At 40.7% G+C, this 19,557-nt stretch overlaps 2 protein-coding genes and 2 long non-coding RNA genes across 6 annotated transcripts in view; 2 read left to right on the top strand and 2 right to left on the bottom strand.

Annotated features, from left to right (window-relative positions):
• Nucleotides 1–587: 587 nt before the first annotated feature.
• Nucleotides 588–3,647, bottom strand: LOC135338954 (protein NLRC5-like). The gene is made up of 3 exons (XM_064535049.1): nt 3,541–3,647; nt 3,102–3,434; nt 588–2,941 (listed from the first exon to the last, which is right to left on the bottom strand). The coding sequence occupies exons 1-3, from the start codon at nt 3,563–3,565 to the stop codon at nt 588–590; spliced, it is 2,712 nt and encodes a 903-aa protein (XP_064391119.1). The 5' UTR covers nt 3,566–3,647.
• An 856-nt stretch (nt 3,648–4,503) lies between these two features.
• On the top strand, nt 4,504–8,871 carry LOC135339197 (uncharacterized). 3 transcript variants are annotated; one of them, XR_010395876.1, is made up of 3 exons: nt 4,504–5,485; nt 5,532–5,622; nt 8,658–8,871. It is a non-coding gene; the product is annotated as an uncharacterized LOC135339197 (long non-coding RNA). The 3 variants fall into 3 exon arrangements; XR_010395874.1 differs by lacking the exon at nt 8,658–8,871 and adding an exon at nt 7,841–8,002; XR_010395877.1 differs by lacking the exon at nt 8,658–8,871 and adding an exon at nt 7,545–7,834.
• Nucleotides 8,872–10,049: 1,178 nt separating this feature from the next.
• The window catches only part of LOC135339246 (uncharacterized), a 73,319-nt gene continuing 63,811 nt past the window's right edge, over nt 10,050–19,557 (top strand). The window contains exon 1 of the long non-coding RNA XR_010395957.1: nt 10,050–10,242. This is a non-coding gene — a long non-coding RNA (uncharacterized LOC135339246). The remainder of the gene's footprint in view (nt 10,243–19,557) is intronic.
• Nucleotides 13,150–14,154, bottom strand: LOC135339172 (uncharacterized). The gene is made up of 2 exons (XM_064535319.1): nt 14,000–14,154; nt 13,150–13,929 (listed from the first exon to the last, which is right to left on the bottom strand). Exons 1-2 carry the CDS (start codon nt 14,022–14,024, stop codon nt 13,433–13,435), a joined length of 522 nt encoding a protein of 173 aa, XP_064391389.1. The 5' UTR covers nt 14,025–14,154; the 3' UTR covers nt 13,150–13,432.

The raw sequence follows: 19,557 nt of genomic DNA, 5'->3' as shown, positions 1-19,557 counted from the left end.
AAAAATCGACAGAGCGTTAAATTGGATTTCCACTACATTCATTGACAGTTTTATACGTACAGTGCATGTGCTCTCTGTGACACTGTAGGGAGCATTGAATTTAAACCATCATTATTACTGTGCTATATTGACCAATTCCAACTGATTTGTTTTTAGGTAATTGTTATGTAATGTGCCGACATACTTCTAGTCTTCTGTACACTAACTGTTTTGTAAATTGTCCTAGTAATAATATAATTGTTGTCAAAAGTAAATCATGTCGAGATTAGCCTCGATCCCGACCCAGGCCGCACTTCTCTTGAAAGCCTGTGAAGGAGGCTAGCTAGGTGGAGATTATAGCATTATTACAATAGTGTATTCAGTTACATACATACAGCTAGTGCATGACATGCTCTCCGTGTCAGTAGGAAGCATTGAATTCACTCGTCACCATCTGTACATGTGCTATAATTATATTGACCAATGATAGAGATTAGATGCATAACACAACAAATTAATTAACATTTATTAATTAATTAATAACAACAATAATCATAATATAATTATAACTAAACATTAATTATTAATAATAATCAATTAATTATAAATTAATAATCGAATGCATATTTTTTTTTTTTATTTTTAACATCAATCTCGGGTAGTCCATTTCTCTTCCTCTCTTCGTTAGCGTCCCTGAATACTGTCTTGATACAGGATCTTAGGTGGTCGGGTATCAACAATCGTGTCAGTTCAGAGCAGTGGGTGGTTAGATGTCTGGCAAGCGTCTTCATTCCATCTTCTGTTATTGAGTCATTACCCCATATGTGCAGTGTTTCAATCTTGTTGATCAGTCCAGTTGATAGCTCCTCGATACTCTGATCAGTCAGTTTACAGAAATCAAATCCCAATGTTCTCAGAGTCTTATTGACTGCAAGTCCAGCAGCAATGTGACGACAGCTAGTCACTGTGTTAAATGACAAAATAAGATATTCGAGGGAATTGTTTGTATTCAGAAGTTGATAGAGGGCAGCTCCATTGTCGTCTGATATTGTTAGTGAGCACCTGAACAGGTCCAGGCTCTTTAATGATGTGTTAGTGGACAAGGCCGCACAGAGTTCGCAAAGTCCACTGTTACCAATGGCATTATTAGACAAATCCAATTTAGATATTGAAATAGTGTTCTCGATAATCTCAGCGATGTGTATCCCTGCTGTAGGAATATCATTATTAGAGTTGGGACACTTGGAGAGTCCTCGGGCCAGAAATTTGCAGCCTTGGTCACCAATAGAGCAATTGTTGAGGCTAAGTGTGAATACATTACTGGTGTTGGAACAAGCTGATGCGAAATATCCAACAGAGAGGCAGTCAATAGGATTCATTGTAGTGCTATCAAGATTTAGATTGTGATTAAGAAGATTAGCCACAAACACACACAGTCGCGAGTCTTCAGCTTCGTACAAACAATTGATGAGGGAAAACAAAAGGGGCTTCGGCTCACCATACTCTTTCTCTTTCTCATTTTTGACAACCTTTCTGACCAGATCAAAAACAGTGGCTGGAACTGGACACAAGAATCGAGGTAGCAAGCTGAGGATTGGTCTACTAGTTCTCAGTTTGGTGATGCCAGCATAAAACTGGAAGACTGCACTGAACCGAGGACTACCAAACAGCTTCTGGAATACAGAAATTTGTTGCTTGGGAGACATGAGAGAGATGTGGATTGCTGCTAGTAGCTCTTGAATAGACAAGTGGAGAAAGCAGTAGTAAACCAGATGACCATTGCTAATGATACTGGGAACAGTTTGTAATAATCCAACGTTTGAAATCTCCTTCGGAATGCGAAGAGCGGCCAAATCACCGTCAGTAAATGTTGCTTTGTTTTGTTCAATCCCATGATATGCAAGTTGACACATTTGTATGGTCTGTGTTCTGATTTCTGAGGGCAGTGAGTCTGGGGATGTGATGTCTCCCACTGGAGTGGTCTTCCCCAACCTATCCTGGAGGTATCTTTTGAGAGAGCTCTGGACGAGTGATGTGAATATCCCGTGGTTGGATGTGGGGAGTGAGTGGTTGTCAGAAAGGAAGCAATTAACGACAATGGAAGCATTGAGGGGGAGGTAGCAGCTACCTTCTACCACTGGGTTCTCTCGAATTCTCTCCAGTAGAGTCTGCACAGCTTGTGAGTCACCTTTCAGACACTCCTTGAAATACTGTTGTAGTTCATGTGGAGTGAACCCCAACACCTCCACCCTGGACGATACACGTGGGTGGAGCTTAGCCGAAGACGACGGGCGAGATGTTACAATTACAGCTGATTCGTGTAGCGGACTTTCTCGTGACATGTCTGGTCGAATTAGTTTGTTGATGATTGAGTCTCTAGGGAGGTCAGAAGAAAGTTCGTCCCATCCGTCCAGCACCCACAGTACACCTTTGCCATACAGTGACATAATTGCAGTTTCTGTTTCATTAGCCATCGCTTTGTTTGTGCAGGGAAGTAAGTCAGAAATTGTAATGGCTTCTCTAACAAGTGGATCTCTCAGTTTCACGAGGATTGCAATATCAAACTCTTGGAACAGTTTCCTCTTTGCCCACTCCTGACAGATGTGTAGAGCAAGGGTGCTCTTGCCAGAGCCGGGAGCTCCTTCAATCAACACAAAGTTTCGTCTATCCCCAATCTCAGAGAAAATGTTTGTCAAGTTAACTGGAGTTTTTTGAAGTAAAATATCATCAATTTTCCCCCTAATTGTTAGCCTAACAAATTCATCGTCGATTCTTCCTCTCTGTATTTCTTCTTTCTGAATCATGGCTAGTTTGAAAATTTTCTTTGTTGGGACAGGAGGCCATTGTGTGGCTGATGTGGATACTTGTGCTCTGTAGAGACTTTGTAGATAGTCCCTGTACGAGGACAACTTGTGGTTCAGCAGGACCCTCTCTCGGGAGGGGGGACACGAGGTGGTGGAGTCTGGGGAAACAAAACAATAGGTGAGTACCATTCCTAGTGGTAGTTAATAGAGAATTGTATGTGTAACAATAGCAATTAAGTTGAAAGTTCCTTATTTGGTTGCAATCACTCCCACAACGTATGGTACCACAATGACCACACTCTCACATGACAGACTCACGTTTGTCAGACAAGTACTTGCACACTCGAACAGCAACGTCTTCTTTTAGCAGGGAGAGTATGATGAGTAGCAGAGCTCGGAAAGTGGCGTTTAGTCTGTTGATCAGTATCCAACATTTCAAAGCCAGCAACATTCCTGCCACAGTGCCTTCTACAAATGCTCTAGTCCTCACGTCAGTTTGTTCTCCAGGTAAGAGCCCCAGTTTTTCAAGATAGCCGTTGTGAACATTGTCGAAACATGCTGCTAACTCGGGTAGATCTGGTTCCTTTATTGCTGTATTGAGCTGCTCATCAGTCAGTTTCATTTCTGTCTTCAGATCGTCAATTGTGAGCTCTGAAAACAGATAGCAAGCACACAAGGTTAGCAATCACCAATGAGGGTTTTATGCTTTAGCAATCATTGGGTTTATCCTTTATAGTAAACATGACAGTCTTTATACCTTGGTTCTGCTCTTTAGTGGCCATTCCAGCAAATAAATCTGTGCCTTGCAGCTAGCTAGCTCTGAAATATATTGGGTGCTTGTTGTTTTTGGCATGACTTGCAAAAAAAGTGGGTGTATCTCAGATATCTAAGACTGAGATACACCCACTTTTTGCATTTACCACCACACCCACCAAAGACATATTGTTTTCACATACCCCACAGAGTACATACAGAGCTAGAGCTAGCTAGCTAGAGACAAAACCTGGCTCCATTGCTAAAGTATTACAGCATTCTCCGGCTGGAAAGATGGTGAGTTAATTTATCAGCCATAGATGATTGTCTGGTTCATCTCTTGGTTTACGTTTAATACCTTGTATTAAAGGTCGTGGATCATGTTTTCTGTTCCTTTGCACAGTTTAAGGCTGAGAATGCTGCCCTGTCAGTAATGAACCCGACGTATTCAAGTAAGAAATGTGGTTACCGTAAGACCTTTAATTAAAGCGGCACTTTTTAAAACTTATTGAAGCCAGAGATCGCTTCTTTTGGAGGTTGAAAATCATGTTGAAGACCTGGTGTCCATTTAGACTCGCTGGCCACTCCCATCATCACTATCTTGAGGATTGGGACTGGTCAACTGCCAATCTGCGAGTTGTTCTCATTACCGAAATCGGTAATGACCAATCACAGTGCAGAAGCAATGTCATTTGACATATTTCGCGCACGTAATTCGTTGTAGTTGGGCTGGGTCTTATGTTGTGTTAGATAAACCACGGGACATAACCCACATTCACTTGATAGTTACGCAACTTTGGTCAACCGCACAAACCACAAGATGATGTCATGCAACTAATTAAAATTCCACAAGAACAACTCGCAGATTGGCAGTTGACCAGTCCCAATCCTCAAGATAGTGATGATGGGAGTGGCCAGCGAGTCTAGTGTCCATTATTTAGAGGGTCTCATCTAATTGGAGGTACATGTAACTCTATCTGATAGCCTTGTGGAATCAGCTATACTATAGTACTCTACGTTGCTAAGCACCACTATAAATAATATTATAAGTGCCAAACTGGAATTATGGTTTTTTCTTGTTCTATTTGTGCGCCACTGAAAATCTTTAACGGCGCTGTAATTAGAAGAAAGACGGTATAGTAAGTGTGTTTGTTTGTGTGTGTATTTTCACTTGGATGCCATTGCACTGCGTTTACAGCTAGCTAGGATAGATAGCCTCAGCAAAAAAAGTTATTTGTTTTGACAGATTTTCAAATGGTAAAAAGCTTAGTTGGGTAAAAGCTAAGAAGTATAAATTAAACCTTGTACACACATGCATTGAAGCTAGCTAAATACAGTTTCATTTTAAAGCTTGATACATCAAATGCGCACTATACAGCCACGCTTGAGTTCTGGCTTCTTTACTGTGAGACTACTCTGGTCCCGGTGAATGTCCGGAGCGCTATAGCTATTCGTTAACACATAAAGCTTAGTTCCATTGTATGCATGTCTGACCAAGAACCACTGCCGTTTTCGACTGTACTTGTCATAGCGTACGTTGCACTATTATTGTATAGATGCAGTAAGCGGTCAATATAAGTTCCGTTTATGTAGTACGCCAGTACGTTTACACTGTATTAAAAGCGTTGCAATTTACCGTTGCACGTTGCAAGTATACATTTTGCAAAAAAACAAACAAAGAGACAATCCTAGTCACCTCGAGTATCGTAGCTAGACTAGTTACTTAGCTATATGCTGTACATACTTGATGCTATATGTTTCAATATAAAATTATATTGTACATTGTACATTTATAATTATTATACATACTAGATCTACTGCTTTTCACATGTACATTGTAGTTGTGAGACGCCAACTGCCCAGAGGGAAACCACGCCATTCGCAAAAATATGCCTAATTCCCTCTCACATCTAAAGTTCTTTCAAAATGGTGGTCGTACTTTTTTGAAGGTACTATAATTATTGTTGTAAGAATTGATGTGAAAAAAAATTGCAGGATGATGTTGAAAGTGACATGTGTTGGAGAGAGCATTATACTGGACACCCTTGTATGACCAGACCACTGTAAAGTATCGACACAATTGGAGGTATGTATTATTATGCTGCTGTATTGCCACAATGTTTTAATTTAATGGTATAGTGGCTTCGCCCAAAAAAACAATTGCAACAGTATACCATACTTATCTGACTTAAAGCCCCTCTCAAGTATAGTTCCCTTTCAAGTATAGTTATCTGCCTGTATATACAGTGCATCCAGCTTATAGAGAGTAGATTACCACAAATTTGTGAGTAGCTGTACTTAAATGTAAATATCTTTCGATTGGAACATTTCTAAGAAATGGTGTTGATACTATTGTGTAGGTGAATTACCAAGCTACAACATACTCAAAAATGTTTCCATGGAAACATAAGGTGGTGGGTTTGTGGTGATTAATAGAACAACAACAAATTGTTATAGTGGGTAATGGAAATAAAACAGTAATCTTGTACAGCTAAAGTCCTAGACTTCATCACATAATTGTTCAATGGTTTAGATATCCTGACCATCCCTTTATGGGTCTTCCAAATGTTCACAGTGTTTATAATTCATGATTTACTGGTTTTCAGGTACACTTTTGGTTAGAGTAATAACTTCTGAAAAATTAATAGCTTAGCTTTCAAATTTTTGTAGTAAGTTTACAGATAAATAGGCTACATTTTGATACCAAGAACATCCTATATGCTTATTCCATTTGCTGAGATAAGCTACTACTGTTTTGATGACATCAGCAGCTGCAAACCACAAACCAATGCCGCTTTAATCAACCACACACTTAATTAAGAGTGGGCGTACAGTTACTGTACGCCCACTTATGTGGTTAATAAGAGTGTCATCGATTTATGGTTAGCAGCTTGTGATGTCATCAAAACGGTAGAAAATAGTAGAATATGTAGTTTTTCAGTGATATCTGAACAATGGAATAAGCATAGAGGATGTTCTTGGTATTAAAATGTAGCCCTTTTATTTGTAAACTTACCAGAGAACTTTTAAAGCTAAGCTTATCATATTTTCAGAAGATATTACTCTATCCAAAAGTGTACCTAAAAACCAGTAAATCATGAATTATAGCCACTGTGAACATATGTAAAGGGATGGTCAGGATACCTAAACCATTGAACAATTATGTGATGAAGTCTAGGACCTTAGCTGTACAAGATTACTGTTTTATTACTCTAACCGATCTATCGATATATATAGGACAACGCAGTTTAATTAAACTTTCGTATTAAGCTTTGTTGTTTAGCCCTTACAACGAGTATTGTCGGTGGAGGACAACTTCTCAATCTGCTCTCTATACGAGATAGTTGATGGGCCCGAATATTGATGCTGCTCTATAATAGCACAACAAGAACTCATTTGCATTATTATAGTCTAGCAAACTAAATTGTGCGTAAAAAAGACTATAATGAGAAAATCATTAGGAAGAGTATGCAACTCCCACTAACCGTAGTAAGCATTCTGTCTAACCTACATCACAACCACATAGCTGTTGTATAAACTGTTAAAATTAATCTGCGATGAATGGATGAATAAACATGAATGGATGAATAACCGTTAGTGATGATTAGATTAGTTAGATAGCTTTGAGTAGCTAGTTTTAGATAGCTAGTGCAACTGAATAATTGCACACTGTTCTATTAAACTTAGCTAGCTCGCATGCAGCTGCATGCGCTTGTTTTTTTTTGGGAGAGGGGGAGAGGGGGGTGGAACAACCTTACTTTGTTCATGCTATGAATGGATGAATAAAAACGTTAGTGATGTCTTATTTCGCCCCATAATAACATTGCAATGCTGTGAATAACCCCACCTCCTGTCAACAGACTAGTGAATGCTATCAGTGGAGGGGGGGGGGGGTGGAACAACCTTACTTTGTTCATGCTCTGAATGGATGAATAAACGTTAGTGATGTCTTATTTCGCCCCATAATAACATTGCAATGCTGTGAATAACCCCACCTCCTGTCAACAGACTAGTGAATGCTATCAGTGGAGAGGGGGGTGGAACAACCTTATTATTATACCTTATGAATAAACGTTAGTGATGTCTTATTTCGCCCCATAATAACATTGCAATGCTGTGAATAACCCCACCTCCTGTCAACAGACTAGTGAATGCTATCAGTGGAGAGGGGGGTGGAACAACCTTATTTTGTTCATGCTATGACTGATGTTATGTACCTAATCTATACGCACTTTAATTATTCTTATATTTGGTTATAATTCTACTGGCTTTATGTGACATATTTTTCTACTTCACGCATGCAGGTGATACTTAGAAGTCAAAGGCAGTATCTTACAATTGCAGTGAACCGAGTGCAGACTTGCTATGGTTAACTAACTATGTTTAAAAAAACCTTTCACTTTTATATCCTCATCGTTTGTTTAATACAATTTTAATACTGTATTGATGTATTGTTGTTTGTAATGTTTGAAATTGATTTAGCACAATACAATCAGCACACTGTTTCAGCACATTAGAATTCAGCACATGAATGCTTCTCTGCTGAGATCTCACTAGGGAAAAGTAAAATTGTTTCTTATATAGTTTTGATCGAGTTGGTGGAAGAAATCATATTTTCAGAAGGCCCTAACACCTTGTAGGCTTTAGCTGATATGAAGTTGTAGTAAGCCTCCCATTTCAGACACAAACAGTCCAATTAAAATCTTCTTATCAGAGAGTACCTGTGACTCATCAATAGCAACTGAATGCCATGGCCTACCTTTGATGCTCACAACAAAAGCCCCTTGCTGGTACATTGCTAAGATGGTGGTGGGCATTTCAAGCAAATCAGCAATATGGGCGTGAGATTATTCTCTGATACGTTTGATGGTCAAACGCTGTGAAAATAGATGCATTTTCTTTATGCATGATGCAGCCAGTGTGTATGTGGAGGGTTGGGCAGGTTGTCTAGAGGAACTGAAGTTCATTTGTAGATTCGTTAAAATGTTGTACACCAAGTAGTGTGGTGTTTTATTGGTGAGCATTTTTAGTTAGTTATGTGGTGCGAATAAAATAGTGCATGTATTTCGTGCTTGTGCACAGTTCAATTCCAGTGCTTTACAATTCTCATTCTCCTCACAGCAGCTGTCCAGACGGAGGACCATGTGTCCGAATCTTCTCTCACGTGACACTGAGGCCCCTCCCCCACAACCTCTTCTCTCACTTTAGCCCCACTCAAATCCTCAACCAAGTCCGTATCTTTTGCTCCAAGATCATGTGACGAGTCCTTCAAAGTGCACTTCACTCCTACCAGGTTCATGAAGTTCCTGAATGAGCAGGAGGTGAGAGGAGAAATGTTTGTGCTCAAATTTCATATTTTACTTTAATGACCCTTTACCTGTAAATGTGGATCAATTGCAATGTTGTTTGGGAGCAGATCTTTACCAAATGCATAATTATTATGTTTTCATACCTCCTAGATTGGCAGTGAGAAGAAGTCCAGTCCTCTAGACAGTATCAGAGGGCCTCCCTCGTTCCTATACCACCCACAGAGGTGAGAGATACACATGTGCAGTGGTTAGAATATTCACTGGCCTTTAATCAAAATCGATCTACTATTTGCTAACTACAGTCCAACTTTAAGCTGACCTTTATTTCAAAGTTGGAGAATACCGTTAAATTTCATTGCCAGATTTTCTGTACTTGACTGTACATGCACGTCACTATTGTATGTCGAGTATTCTCCACCTGGCAGCAACTTATTGATGTTCCCTTGTCAGGTTGAGGAGAAGAGTGAGACCATTCAATGTCTAGAGGATGACCTGCTGAGGGAGCTCGAGTTGGAGGAGAAGCTGCTCGAGAGGTCTCAAATCATGGACCCAGGTGTCATGGCTGAGCTGGAGTGAGAATTGGAACTGGCCAACAGCAAGGCAGATGTGAGTTTAGCATGTACATGTATACACTCGGTGAATACTGTATAATTAATACATGTACAGTAGACTCTCGTTAATCCGGCCACCCTTGGGACAGTGCAACTTGGCCGGAATAGCGCGGTAGTTTGCATTTCAGAAAATAGCCGCGGCTTATAATCAACCTACCTCGAATATTAATGACTAATTTTGCGGTTTTGTCTCGAGGATAAGAAATAAAGATAATGAATCATTTCCTCTCTATTACAATGTAATCCCACAGCTGTGTTTGCTCACAAAACGGTTTACCTTTTTTATAACTTTCATTGTAGTGTTCATGAGCATCCCGCTTCCTACCTCTCATTGTACACCCCAACCACTCCCCCCACACACACCTCACATACACACACAATGCACACAACCACTCCCCCCACACACAGTTTTTCTGCTAAACCACACCCAAAATGTTCACGTATAAAATTACTAGTTTGGGGCAGCAAGTATACAGAATAGCGAGTTGGCCACATTTCAGGCCGTACTTCAGAGAGTCGGAATAGCGAGAGTCTACTGTACCTTTAAACTACTGTACCACTACCACGATGTTGTGATGGTTGTATCTGTATACCTGTGTGTGTACATGACCACCATGCAATCTATTACCCAGTCTGCTGTTCAAGAGAGACTTGTGATGGAGGAAGAGCTCAAGAAGGCACTGGATCGCTGTAAGGAGTTGGAGCAGAGCAGTGTGCCTGCAGTGGACGGGGTGGACATATTCGAGTGCTACAAAGTAACGGGACAAGGAAGAGTACTTGAAACAGGTGATAAAGTGGTACAGTATACCGTACCGTACGTATAGCGTCCTGGGTATAGTTTCCGTGGGCAAGCTAAACCTTGACAAATATTTATCACTCACGAAAACGTACGCATGGTTGACCGGAACGCATGCAATGCAGTGAAGCAAAGGGAAGTTTTACACACGAAATCACTGCTGCACCACGCCTACGTTTTTGTCTCGGATTTTTTATCCCACGAAAATGACCTGCTATACAGTATGTACTGATTATGGCTTAGTCAAAATACACAATACATGATGCCGATTGTGTCTAGAGACTATTGCCCGTTTTTTATTTTCCCCATATAAAGGTTGCATCTCTGGTAGTCAGGGTTTCATCTATTGAGGGGGGGTGGTTCTTCCCCCCCATGTTGTAGAATAATGACATCATCACATTAGTACTACATGTCATCACATTAGTTCATGTGATTAACTAAAGGTAGATATCTCTACTGTGATGCGTTAGGTTAAGCATGTTGTAATCATTGCTTAGGACCACATGTTGTTTGCATAGCAACATTGTATGGTATTTTGTTGTTTTGTGGTAATGCAGTGAGCAAACAGCTGTACCACTACCACATGGTGGTTGTATTACCTGTGTGTGTGTGTGTGTACATGATCGACCACCATGCAATTTGAGTTTGCATGCAGCAAAAATGCAAAAATATTCATCATGATAATGTGTGTAGCTTTATGTTATGTAGCTTTGCACCTCCACCGAGGCATCAGCACCCGCGGTGCTTTCATTAATACATGTACCTGCAATTATATAACTACTGTACCACTACCACGATGCTGTGATGGTTGTATCTGTATACCTGTGTGTGTGTACATGACCACCATGCAATCTATTACCCAGTCTGCTGTGCAAGAGAGACTTGTGATGGAGGAAGAGCTCAAGAAGGCACTGGATCGCTGTAAGGAGTTGAAGCAGAGCAGTGTGCCGATGGGGTAGATATTTGAGTGCTACAAACAACATGTGATAAAAGTGGTACAGCATACCTGTACAGATTATGGTCTACATTATACACTGCATCTATGTACATTAAATTAGTACTGGACTAGATATTATTTGTTGGTGAAAAACGCCAAATCAGCAGAAAATTATTACCTTTCCATGATTATTGTCTGGTTATCTGTTGGTTTAAGAGTTTATCGTGTTTTTCCTGTTCCTTTGCACAGTTTGAGGCTGAGAGTGCTGCCCTGTCAGTAATGAACCCGTACACTCGGACACCTTCAAGAAGTTTAGGTATAAGAAATGTGATAACCAAAACTGAATTTGTAGTTGAAAGTGTGTATGTACGAATGATGGTCATGTGATGATGCCATGTGTGTTTTACTAAAGTATCGTATGATCTAAATTGCACATTAGCTATTTTCGTTGCCATGCAGAGGGTATGAATATACATACACTCATTGTACCCCCCACAGAGAGTTCTTGCGAGCATCGACAGTGGACCCCCCGGACAGAAGGCTGGGTATGGACAAGTACTCTGACGTGACCAAGCCAATCATCCGTACATCAGCGTCCATGGAGATATGCTCCACCCACTCTGTGAGTCTCCGTATACTTGAGTAGCCGTTATACTAGCATACTTCTATTAAACAACATGATAATCATCACATGTGCCATTAATTGCTCTGGTACGTACTTTGTCCACTGTTTGACTGAAGCTCAGACTCTACTACTAATCTAGACTTTAACAATTCCTCCAGTGTGAGGCTATTAACTTATTTTTATGCCCCAATGTTCATGCAGGGGCGTAGCAAGCAACTTTAAAGTGGTCAGGCCAACTTGATTAAAGGTCAGCTGCTTTTCTACTATTGGAACTTTTGCATACAGTGGTGAATTTTTTACTTAAGAAAAAGGTCATCACTTTTCCTCACCAAAACAGCATGCGCATTATCACTTACAATATTTACGACCATTACCTACCCAGCTGCTAAAGTGGTTAGGCCAAAACCTGACCAGCCTGACCGCTTGCTACGACCTTGATCTTATGTGCAACGTTATGCTATAATTATGTGAACATTATTTCTTACTCGCCCAGGTTCAGGTTCGAAAGTATTGTGTTTGAGATCACGTCAAGCAGATAGAGAAGGTGGAGCTGGTCCTCCAGGTGAGGGTGTGTGTACAGGTAGAATTAATTTGGTAGGTACGTAAAGTGTTCAAGAAGTTTACTGCCTTGTGTCAGGTATAGTGTTGGTATGCTTGTACGGTGTATGTAAGTACATGTATTCATTTGTCTTACAAATACATGCATTCTTTGTCTTACACCAGTTGAAGTGTTTCACTGCTCTCTCTTCTCCCCACACAGGACCTCCTTCAGCTGCAATACGAGGACCTGGCAATTATGAAGATGTTTGGGAGGGCCAAAGTGAACGTTAATCTGCTTATCTTCCTCATTAACAAAATCGACAGAGCGTTAAATTGGATTCCCATTAGCAAATTGTGTTCATTGACAGTTTTATACGTACAGTACATGTGCTCTCTGTGACACACTGTAGGGAGAATTGAATTTAAACCATCATTATTACTGTGCTATATTGACCAATTCCAACTGATTTGTTTTTTAGTTATGTAATGTGCTGACATCCTTCTAGTCTTCTGTGCACTGAAGCAAATAATTGTTCTAGAATAAAATTAATGATTAGCCTCGATCCCGGCCCAGGCCGCACTTCTCTTGAAAGCCTGTGAAGGAGGCTAGCTAGGTGGAGATTATAGCATTATTACAATAGTGTATTCAGTTACATACATACAGCTAGTGCATGACGTGCTCTCCGTGTCAGTAGGAAGCATTGAATTCACTCGTCACCATCTGTACATGTGCTATAATTATATTGACCAATGATAGAGATTAGATGCATAAATAACAACGTCGACCTTTGTTTTACGTGTAATAATTATGTCTGTACGCTACTTTTTTCTTTTCTCGAAGCAATATTGGATAATTATTATTGTAGAATAAAATATAATAGTTGTCAAAAGTACATGCAATGGTCGAGATTAAATGCATACACATTAATCTCAGGTAGTCCATTTCTCTTCCTTTCTTTGTTAGCGTCCCTAAATACTGTCTCGATACAGGATCTTAGGTGTCTGGGTATGTACAATCGTGTCAGTTCAGAGCAGTGGGTGGTTAGATGTCTGGCAAGCGTCTTCATTCCATCTTCTGTTATTCGGCCGTATCAATGCAGGGAAGTATGTCAGCAATTGTAATGGCTTCTCTAACGAGGGGATCTCTTAGTTTCACGAGGATTGCAATATCGAGCTCTTGGAACAGTTTCCCCTTTGCCCACTCCTGACAGATGTGTAGAGCAAGGGTGCTCTTGCCAGAGCCGGGAGCTCCTTCAATCAACACAAAGTTTCGTCTATCTCTAATCTCAGAGAAAATGTTTATCAAGTCAACCGGAGTTTTTTGAAGTAAAATATTGTCAATTTTTCCTGTGATTGATAGTCTAAAAAATTCATCGTCAATTCTGCCTCTCTGTATTTTCTCCTTCTGAATCATGGCCAGTTTGAAAATTGTTTTTGTTGAGACGGGAGGCCATTGTGTGACTGATGTGGAGTCTGGTTCTCTGTAGCGACTTTGTAGGTAGTCCCTGTACGAGGACAGCTTGTGGTTCAGCAGGATCCTCTCTCGGGAGGGGGGACACGAGGTGGCCGTGGAGTCTGGGGAAACAAAACAATAGGTGAGTTCCATTGGGTTTATTCTTTATAGGAAACATGACACTCTTTATACCTTGGTTCTGCTCTTTAGTAGCCATTCCAGTAAATATATAAATGTGTGCCTTGCAGCATAGATTGAAGAGTTAGCTCTCTATCTCAGACTCTGAAATATATTGTGTTTTGTTTTTGCAAAAAAAGTGGGTGTATCTCAGATGCCAAATACTGATATACACCCACTTTTCTTTGCATTTACCACACCCACCAAAGACTGTTTATGTGGTGCATGTGGTGCATGGGGTTATGATTTTTTGAAACCTGGCTCATTGCTAAAGTATTACAGCATTCTCCTAATGGAAAGAGGGTGAGTCAATTTATTAGCCATAGATTATTGTCTGGTTCATCAATTGGTTTGTAAGGTCGTGGATCATGTTTTCTGTTTTTTAATTTGCACAGTTTAAGGCTGAGAATGCTGCCCTAGGCCCTGTCAGTAATGAACCCGACGTATTCAAGTAAGAAATGTGATTACCGTAAATACCTTTAATTAAAGCGACACTTTTTAAGCCAGAGGTCGCTTCTTTTGGAGGTTGAACATTATGTTGAAGACCTGGTATCGCATCTGATTATGGATAGCTCTACTCAGTCTATACTTGCCTCGATTTCTAGAACGTGTTTTCTAAAAACGATGCTAGGGTGTGGCTATATTTACATCATTTAGGACGCGACATTAAAACATAATTGTCAACGTAGCTGTCGTAGAAGTCAGAAAATTACCTAAGCTCGAGAGTGTCACATATTTGGAGGGTCACCTTAATTAGAGGTCTTACAGTACCAGAACTGCAGAGTTGAGTTTTAGCACTCTCCAATTACCGTGTATTAAGTGTGCACCTCTGAAGAATTAGCTTTGGTCCAATAATTATAGGAAACAGAAGTTGCATTTCCTGCCATAATTATATATCTCCAAAGCGGTCAAAGTTCACAATGGCTGCTGCTAGGCAGCACAGCTTTTGTTGCACTTTTATGACTAATAATCAATAGGGCTTTAAATTAGTGCAAGCTAGGCTAACTCATAAGTTGGTTGGGTTGTCTGAGGAGCCGATTTCCCTCCCCAAGATATTTACTAGTCTCATTGAGATCGGGGAGAGTAAGTCACTATCACTTGTGCACCTTTGTGAACCTGTCTGTCTAATGTGATCACCCTGTAGCCAGGTTAATGGCCCAGTCTCCATAGGGTTGGTTTCATGCAACCTGTGTTAGCATGTCACCTCTTTATTACAGCCACTGTTGGTCTGCCCTAGTGTGAGCTCTCAGACTTAGCCTTGTGTGTACATGTACATGCATGCTGCCTGTGCACCTGATGTGCTGGTAATGTGTATAATCTCTTCTGCTCAGAGAACCGGACATTTGGATCTACCGAGCACAACTCCAGATCACACACAATATTCAAACTGACCATTGAAAGCAGGGTTAGAGATAAGGAACTCAGTGATGGCACTACTATCAGGGTGTCCTCTGTGGTGAGTGGGGTTGGGCAAGTGTGTGCCTACAGCTGTGAACACACTAGGTCCACTATTTTGCTTTAATTTGATCTACACGTACAGACTATGTATGTGTAAATGTACATATAAGTTATTGTTATTATGATGATTTTACCTCCTTCTCTGTGTTCAGAGCCTGGTTGACCTGGCTGGGTCAGAGCATGTAAGTGCAACAGGTGCCACGGGTGAGCAGTTTTGGGACAAGCTGATACCCGTTGCTTTTTTGATGAAGATCATATCAAATTAAGTTATCAGAGTGAACCGTGTGAGTTACTATAGTTACATTGTACAGTATGCACTGCATGGAAATGTACAGTCCTTATATTAATCCCACGCTAAATGTGCTGCTTTGTATAATTATACTCTCTCCTTCATAAAATGGTGTTGGTACATGTACGTATTTCATGTGATTACAGTTGCTTAATTAAGTTTCTTACCAATTTTGAGAGGCCGCTAATAGCAAGAGTCGATTCATAATAAAAGAGAGGGAGTATCCAATGTAGCATTACGTTGCGTCAAATGTATTCGGAAAGTGACGTAACTTCCTGCTTTCTAACCAAACAATCCAAGTGCCCAAAGCCGCTACTTACCTCGAGGCAGAAACATTTTATGCCATAAGTTGTTCAGACAGGGTGTAATGTTACACTCCGAATACATCTGATGCAAGGTAACGATATACGCTCGATACTCTCTCTCTTTTATTATGGACTGAATTTTGTATGTATGAAGATGTTTAGATTAATGGATCACGATTGGTTGTTATGGTAAGGTAGTCTACTTTGCATGACTGAACACCCTTGTACTAGCTATAATTACAAGCACTGCAATATAGGACAACCAACCTGCATGTCTGTATCTGAAGTACTACTCTTTCAGTGTTTACATTGGAGCGTTTTTCCCATACCTCGATTTACAAGCTGACCATTGAAAGCAGGGTTAGAGATGAGGAACACAGTGATGGCACTATCAGGGTGTCCTCTCTGGTGAGTGGGTTGGGCAAGTGTGTGCCTACAGCTGTTAATAAATACTTGACTGATTGACGTCTGCATTGCTCCCAGGGTACATGCATCTATTTTAATATACAGGTTGGTTGTTCTGTTGAAGCTTTATGACCACTTTGAGCAGCTATAATTATAAGCACTGCAATAATTATGTCCCTGGTAATCTGCTCTTTCGGTGTCTATACTACTAATTATTGTATAATATTATTGGAGCTATTTTCTCTTCTGTCACTTGCAGTTGCACCTCGAGGGGAAGCTCAGAGTTCTGGAGAATTGGACCAACAGTCAGCGCTACCAAAGGTGAGCTCAATCACTTTAAGAATAAATGTTTTTGAGCAGTATTGGTCGCCAGAGTTGAGAGAGCTGAGATCTCACTATAGGGAAAAGTAAAATTGTTGCTTTGATCTACTTGGTAGAAGAAAATTATTTTCAGAATACCTAACACCTTATAGGCTTTGATAGTGAGCCTCCCATTTCTAATTAAGATCTGATTGCACAAAATCTTCTTATCAGAGAGTGCCTGCATTTTATCAATAGCAACTGAATGCCATGGCCTACCATTGATGCTCACAACAAAAGCCCCTTGCTGGTACATTGCTAAGATGGTGGTGGGCATTTCAAGCAAATCAGCAATATGGGCGTGAGATTATTCTCTGATACGTTTGATGGTCAAATGCTGTGAAAATAGATGCCATTTTTTTTATGCATGATCCAGCCAGTATATATGTGGAGGGTTGGGCAGGTTGTCTAGAGGAACTGAAGTTCATTTGTATACTTTTAGATTCGTTAAAATGTTGTACACCAAGTGGTGTGTGGTGTTTTATTGGTGAGCATTTTTAGTTAGTTATGTAGTACGAATAAAATAGTACATGTATTTCGTGCTTGTGCACAGTTCAATTCCAGTGCCTTACAATTCTCATTCTCCTCACAGCAGCTGTCCAGACGGAGGACCATGTGTCCGAGTCTCCTCTCACGTGACACTGCGTCTCACCAGCCCTGGTCTGAGGCCCCTCCCCCCACAACCTCCTCTCTCACTTTATCCTCACACTCAAATCCTCAACCAAGTCCGTATCTTTTTGCTCCAAGATCATGTGACGAGTCCTTCAAAGGTTCATGATGTTCCTGAATGAGCAGGAGGTGAGAGGAGGAATGGTCAATGTGCAATGTTGTTTGAGAGTAGATTTTACCAAATGCATATTTTGTTTTCATACCTCCTAGATTGGCAGTGAGAAGAAATCCAGTCCTCTAGACAGTATCAGAGGGCCTCCCTCGTTCCTATACCACCCACAGAGGTGAGAGATACACATGTGCAGTGTTTAGTGGCCTTAAATAGATCTACTACCGTATTTGCTAGGTATTACTTTTTTGCTAGTGAGCTGCATTTCAGAGCATTTAGCAATTGATCATGTTTATACTGTATGATCTATGCTCTGAATAGCCGATCTGATGGTGTACTGTGTGATTACACGTACGTACTATCTCTTTATAATAGTTATTGCAACAACCCTGATAGCAGATGCCTATTTAATACCTAACTACAGTCCAACTTTAAGCTGACCTTTATCTCAAAGTGGGAGAATACCGTTAAATTTCATTGCCAGATTTTCAGTAGTTGACTGTACATGCACGTCACTATTGTATGTCGAGTATTCTCCACCTGGCAGCAACTTATTGATGTTCCCCTGTCAGGTTGAGGAGAAGAGTGAGACCATTCAATGTCTAGAGGATGACCTGCTGAGGGAGTTGGAGGAGAAGCTGCTCGAGAGGTCTCAAATCATGGACCCAGGTGTCATGGCTGAGCTGGTGAGAGAATTGGAACTGGCCAACAGCAAGGCAGATGTGAGTTTAGCATGTACATGTATACACTCGGTGAATACTGTATAATTAATACATGTACAGTAGACTCTCGTTAATCCGGCCACCCTTGGGACAGTGCAACTTGGCCAGAAGAGCGCGGTAGTTTGCATTTCAGAAAATAGCCGCGGCTTAAAATCAACCTACCTCGAATATTAATGACTAATTTTGCGGTTTTGTCTCAAGGATAATAAATGAATCATTTCCTCTCTATTACAATGTAATCCCACAGCTGTGTTTGCTCACAAAACGGTTTACCTTTTTATAACTTTCATTGTAGTGTTCATGAGCATCCCGCTTCCTACCTCTCATTGTACACCCCAACCACTCCCCCCACACACAGTTTTTCTGCTAAACCACACCCAAAATGTATAATTATGTATAAAATTACTAGTTTGGGGCAGCAGGTATACAGAATAGCGAGTTGGCCACATTTCAGGCCGTACTTCAGAGAGTCGGAATAGCGAGAGTCTACTGTACCTTTATTATAACTACTGTACCACTACCACGATGTTGTGATGGTTGTATCTGTATACCTGTGTGTGTACATGACCACCATGCAATCTATTACCCAGTCTGCTGTTCAAGAGAGACTTGTGATGGAGGAAGAGCTCAAGAAGGCACTGGATCGCTGTAAGGAGTTGGAGCAGAGCAGTGGACGGGGTGGACATATTCGAGTGCTACAAAGTAACGTGAGAAGGAAGAGTACTTGAAACAGGTGATACAGTGGTACAGTATACCGTACCGTACGTATAGCGTCCTGGGTAGAGTTTCCGTGGGCAAGCTAAACCTTGACGAATATTTATCACTCACGAAAACGTAGGCATGGTTGACCGGAACGCATGCAATGCAGTGAAGCAAAGGGAATTTTTACACACAAAATCACTGCTGCACCACGCCTACGTTTTTGTCTCGGATTTTTTATCCCACGAAAATGACCTGCTATACAGATTAAGGCTTAGGCAAAATACACAATACATGATGCCGATTGTGTCTAGAGACTATTGTCCTTTTTTTTCCCCATATAAAAGTTGCATTTCTGGTACTGTATCAGTTAATATTGATGCCACCTTATAGTGGGTAATTTTTGAGGGTCTCGCAGATTAGCCATTTTTGTAACTCTCAAAAAGTACCTACAAGTGCTAGAAGCCATCATTGCTTAGGACCACATGTTGTTTGCATAGCAACATTGTATGGTATTTTGTTGTTTTGTGGTAATGCAGTGAGCAAACAGCTGTACC

The sequence above is a fragment of the Halichondria panicea genome, chromosome 7 (genome assembly GCF_963675165.1).
Source record: "Halichondria panicea chromosome 7, odHalPani1.1, whole genome shotgun sequence".
Lineage (NCBI taxonomy): Eukaryota > Metazoa > Porifera > Demospongiae > Suberitida > Halichondriidae > Halichondria > Halichondria panicea.
Note: the sequence above shows the minus strand (reverse complement) of the source record. Positions and strands in the feature narration are given on the sequence as shown.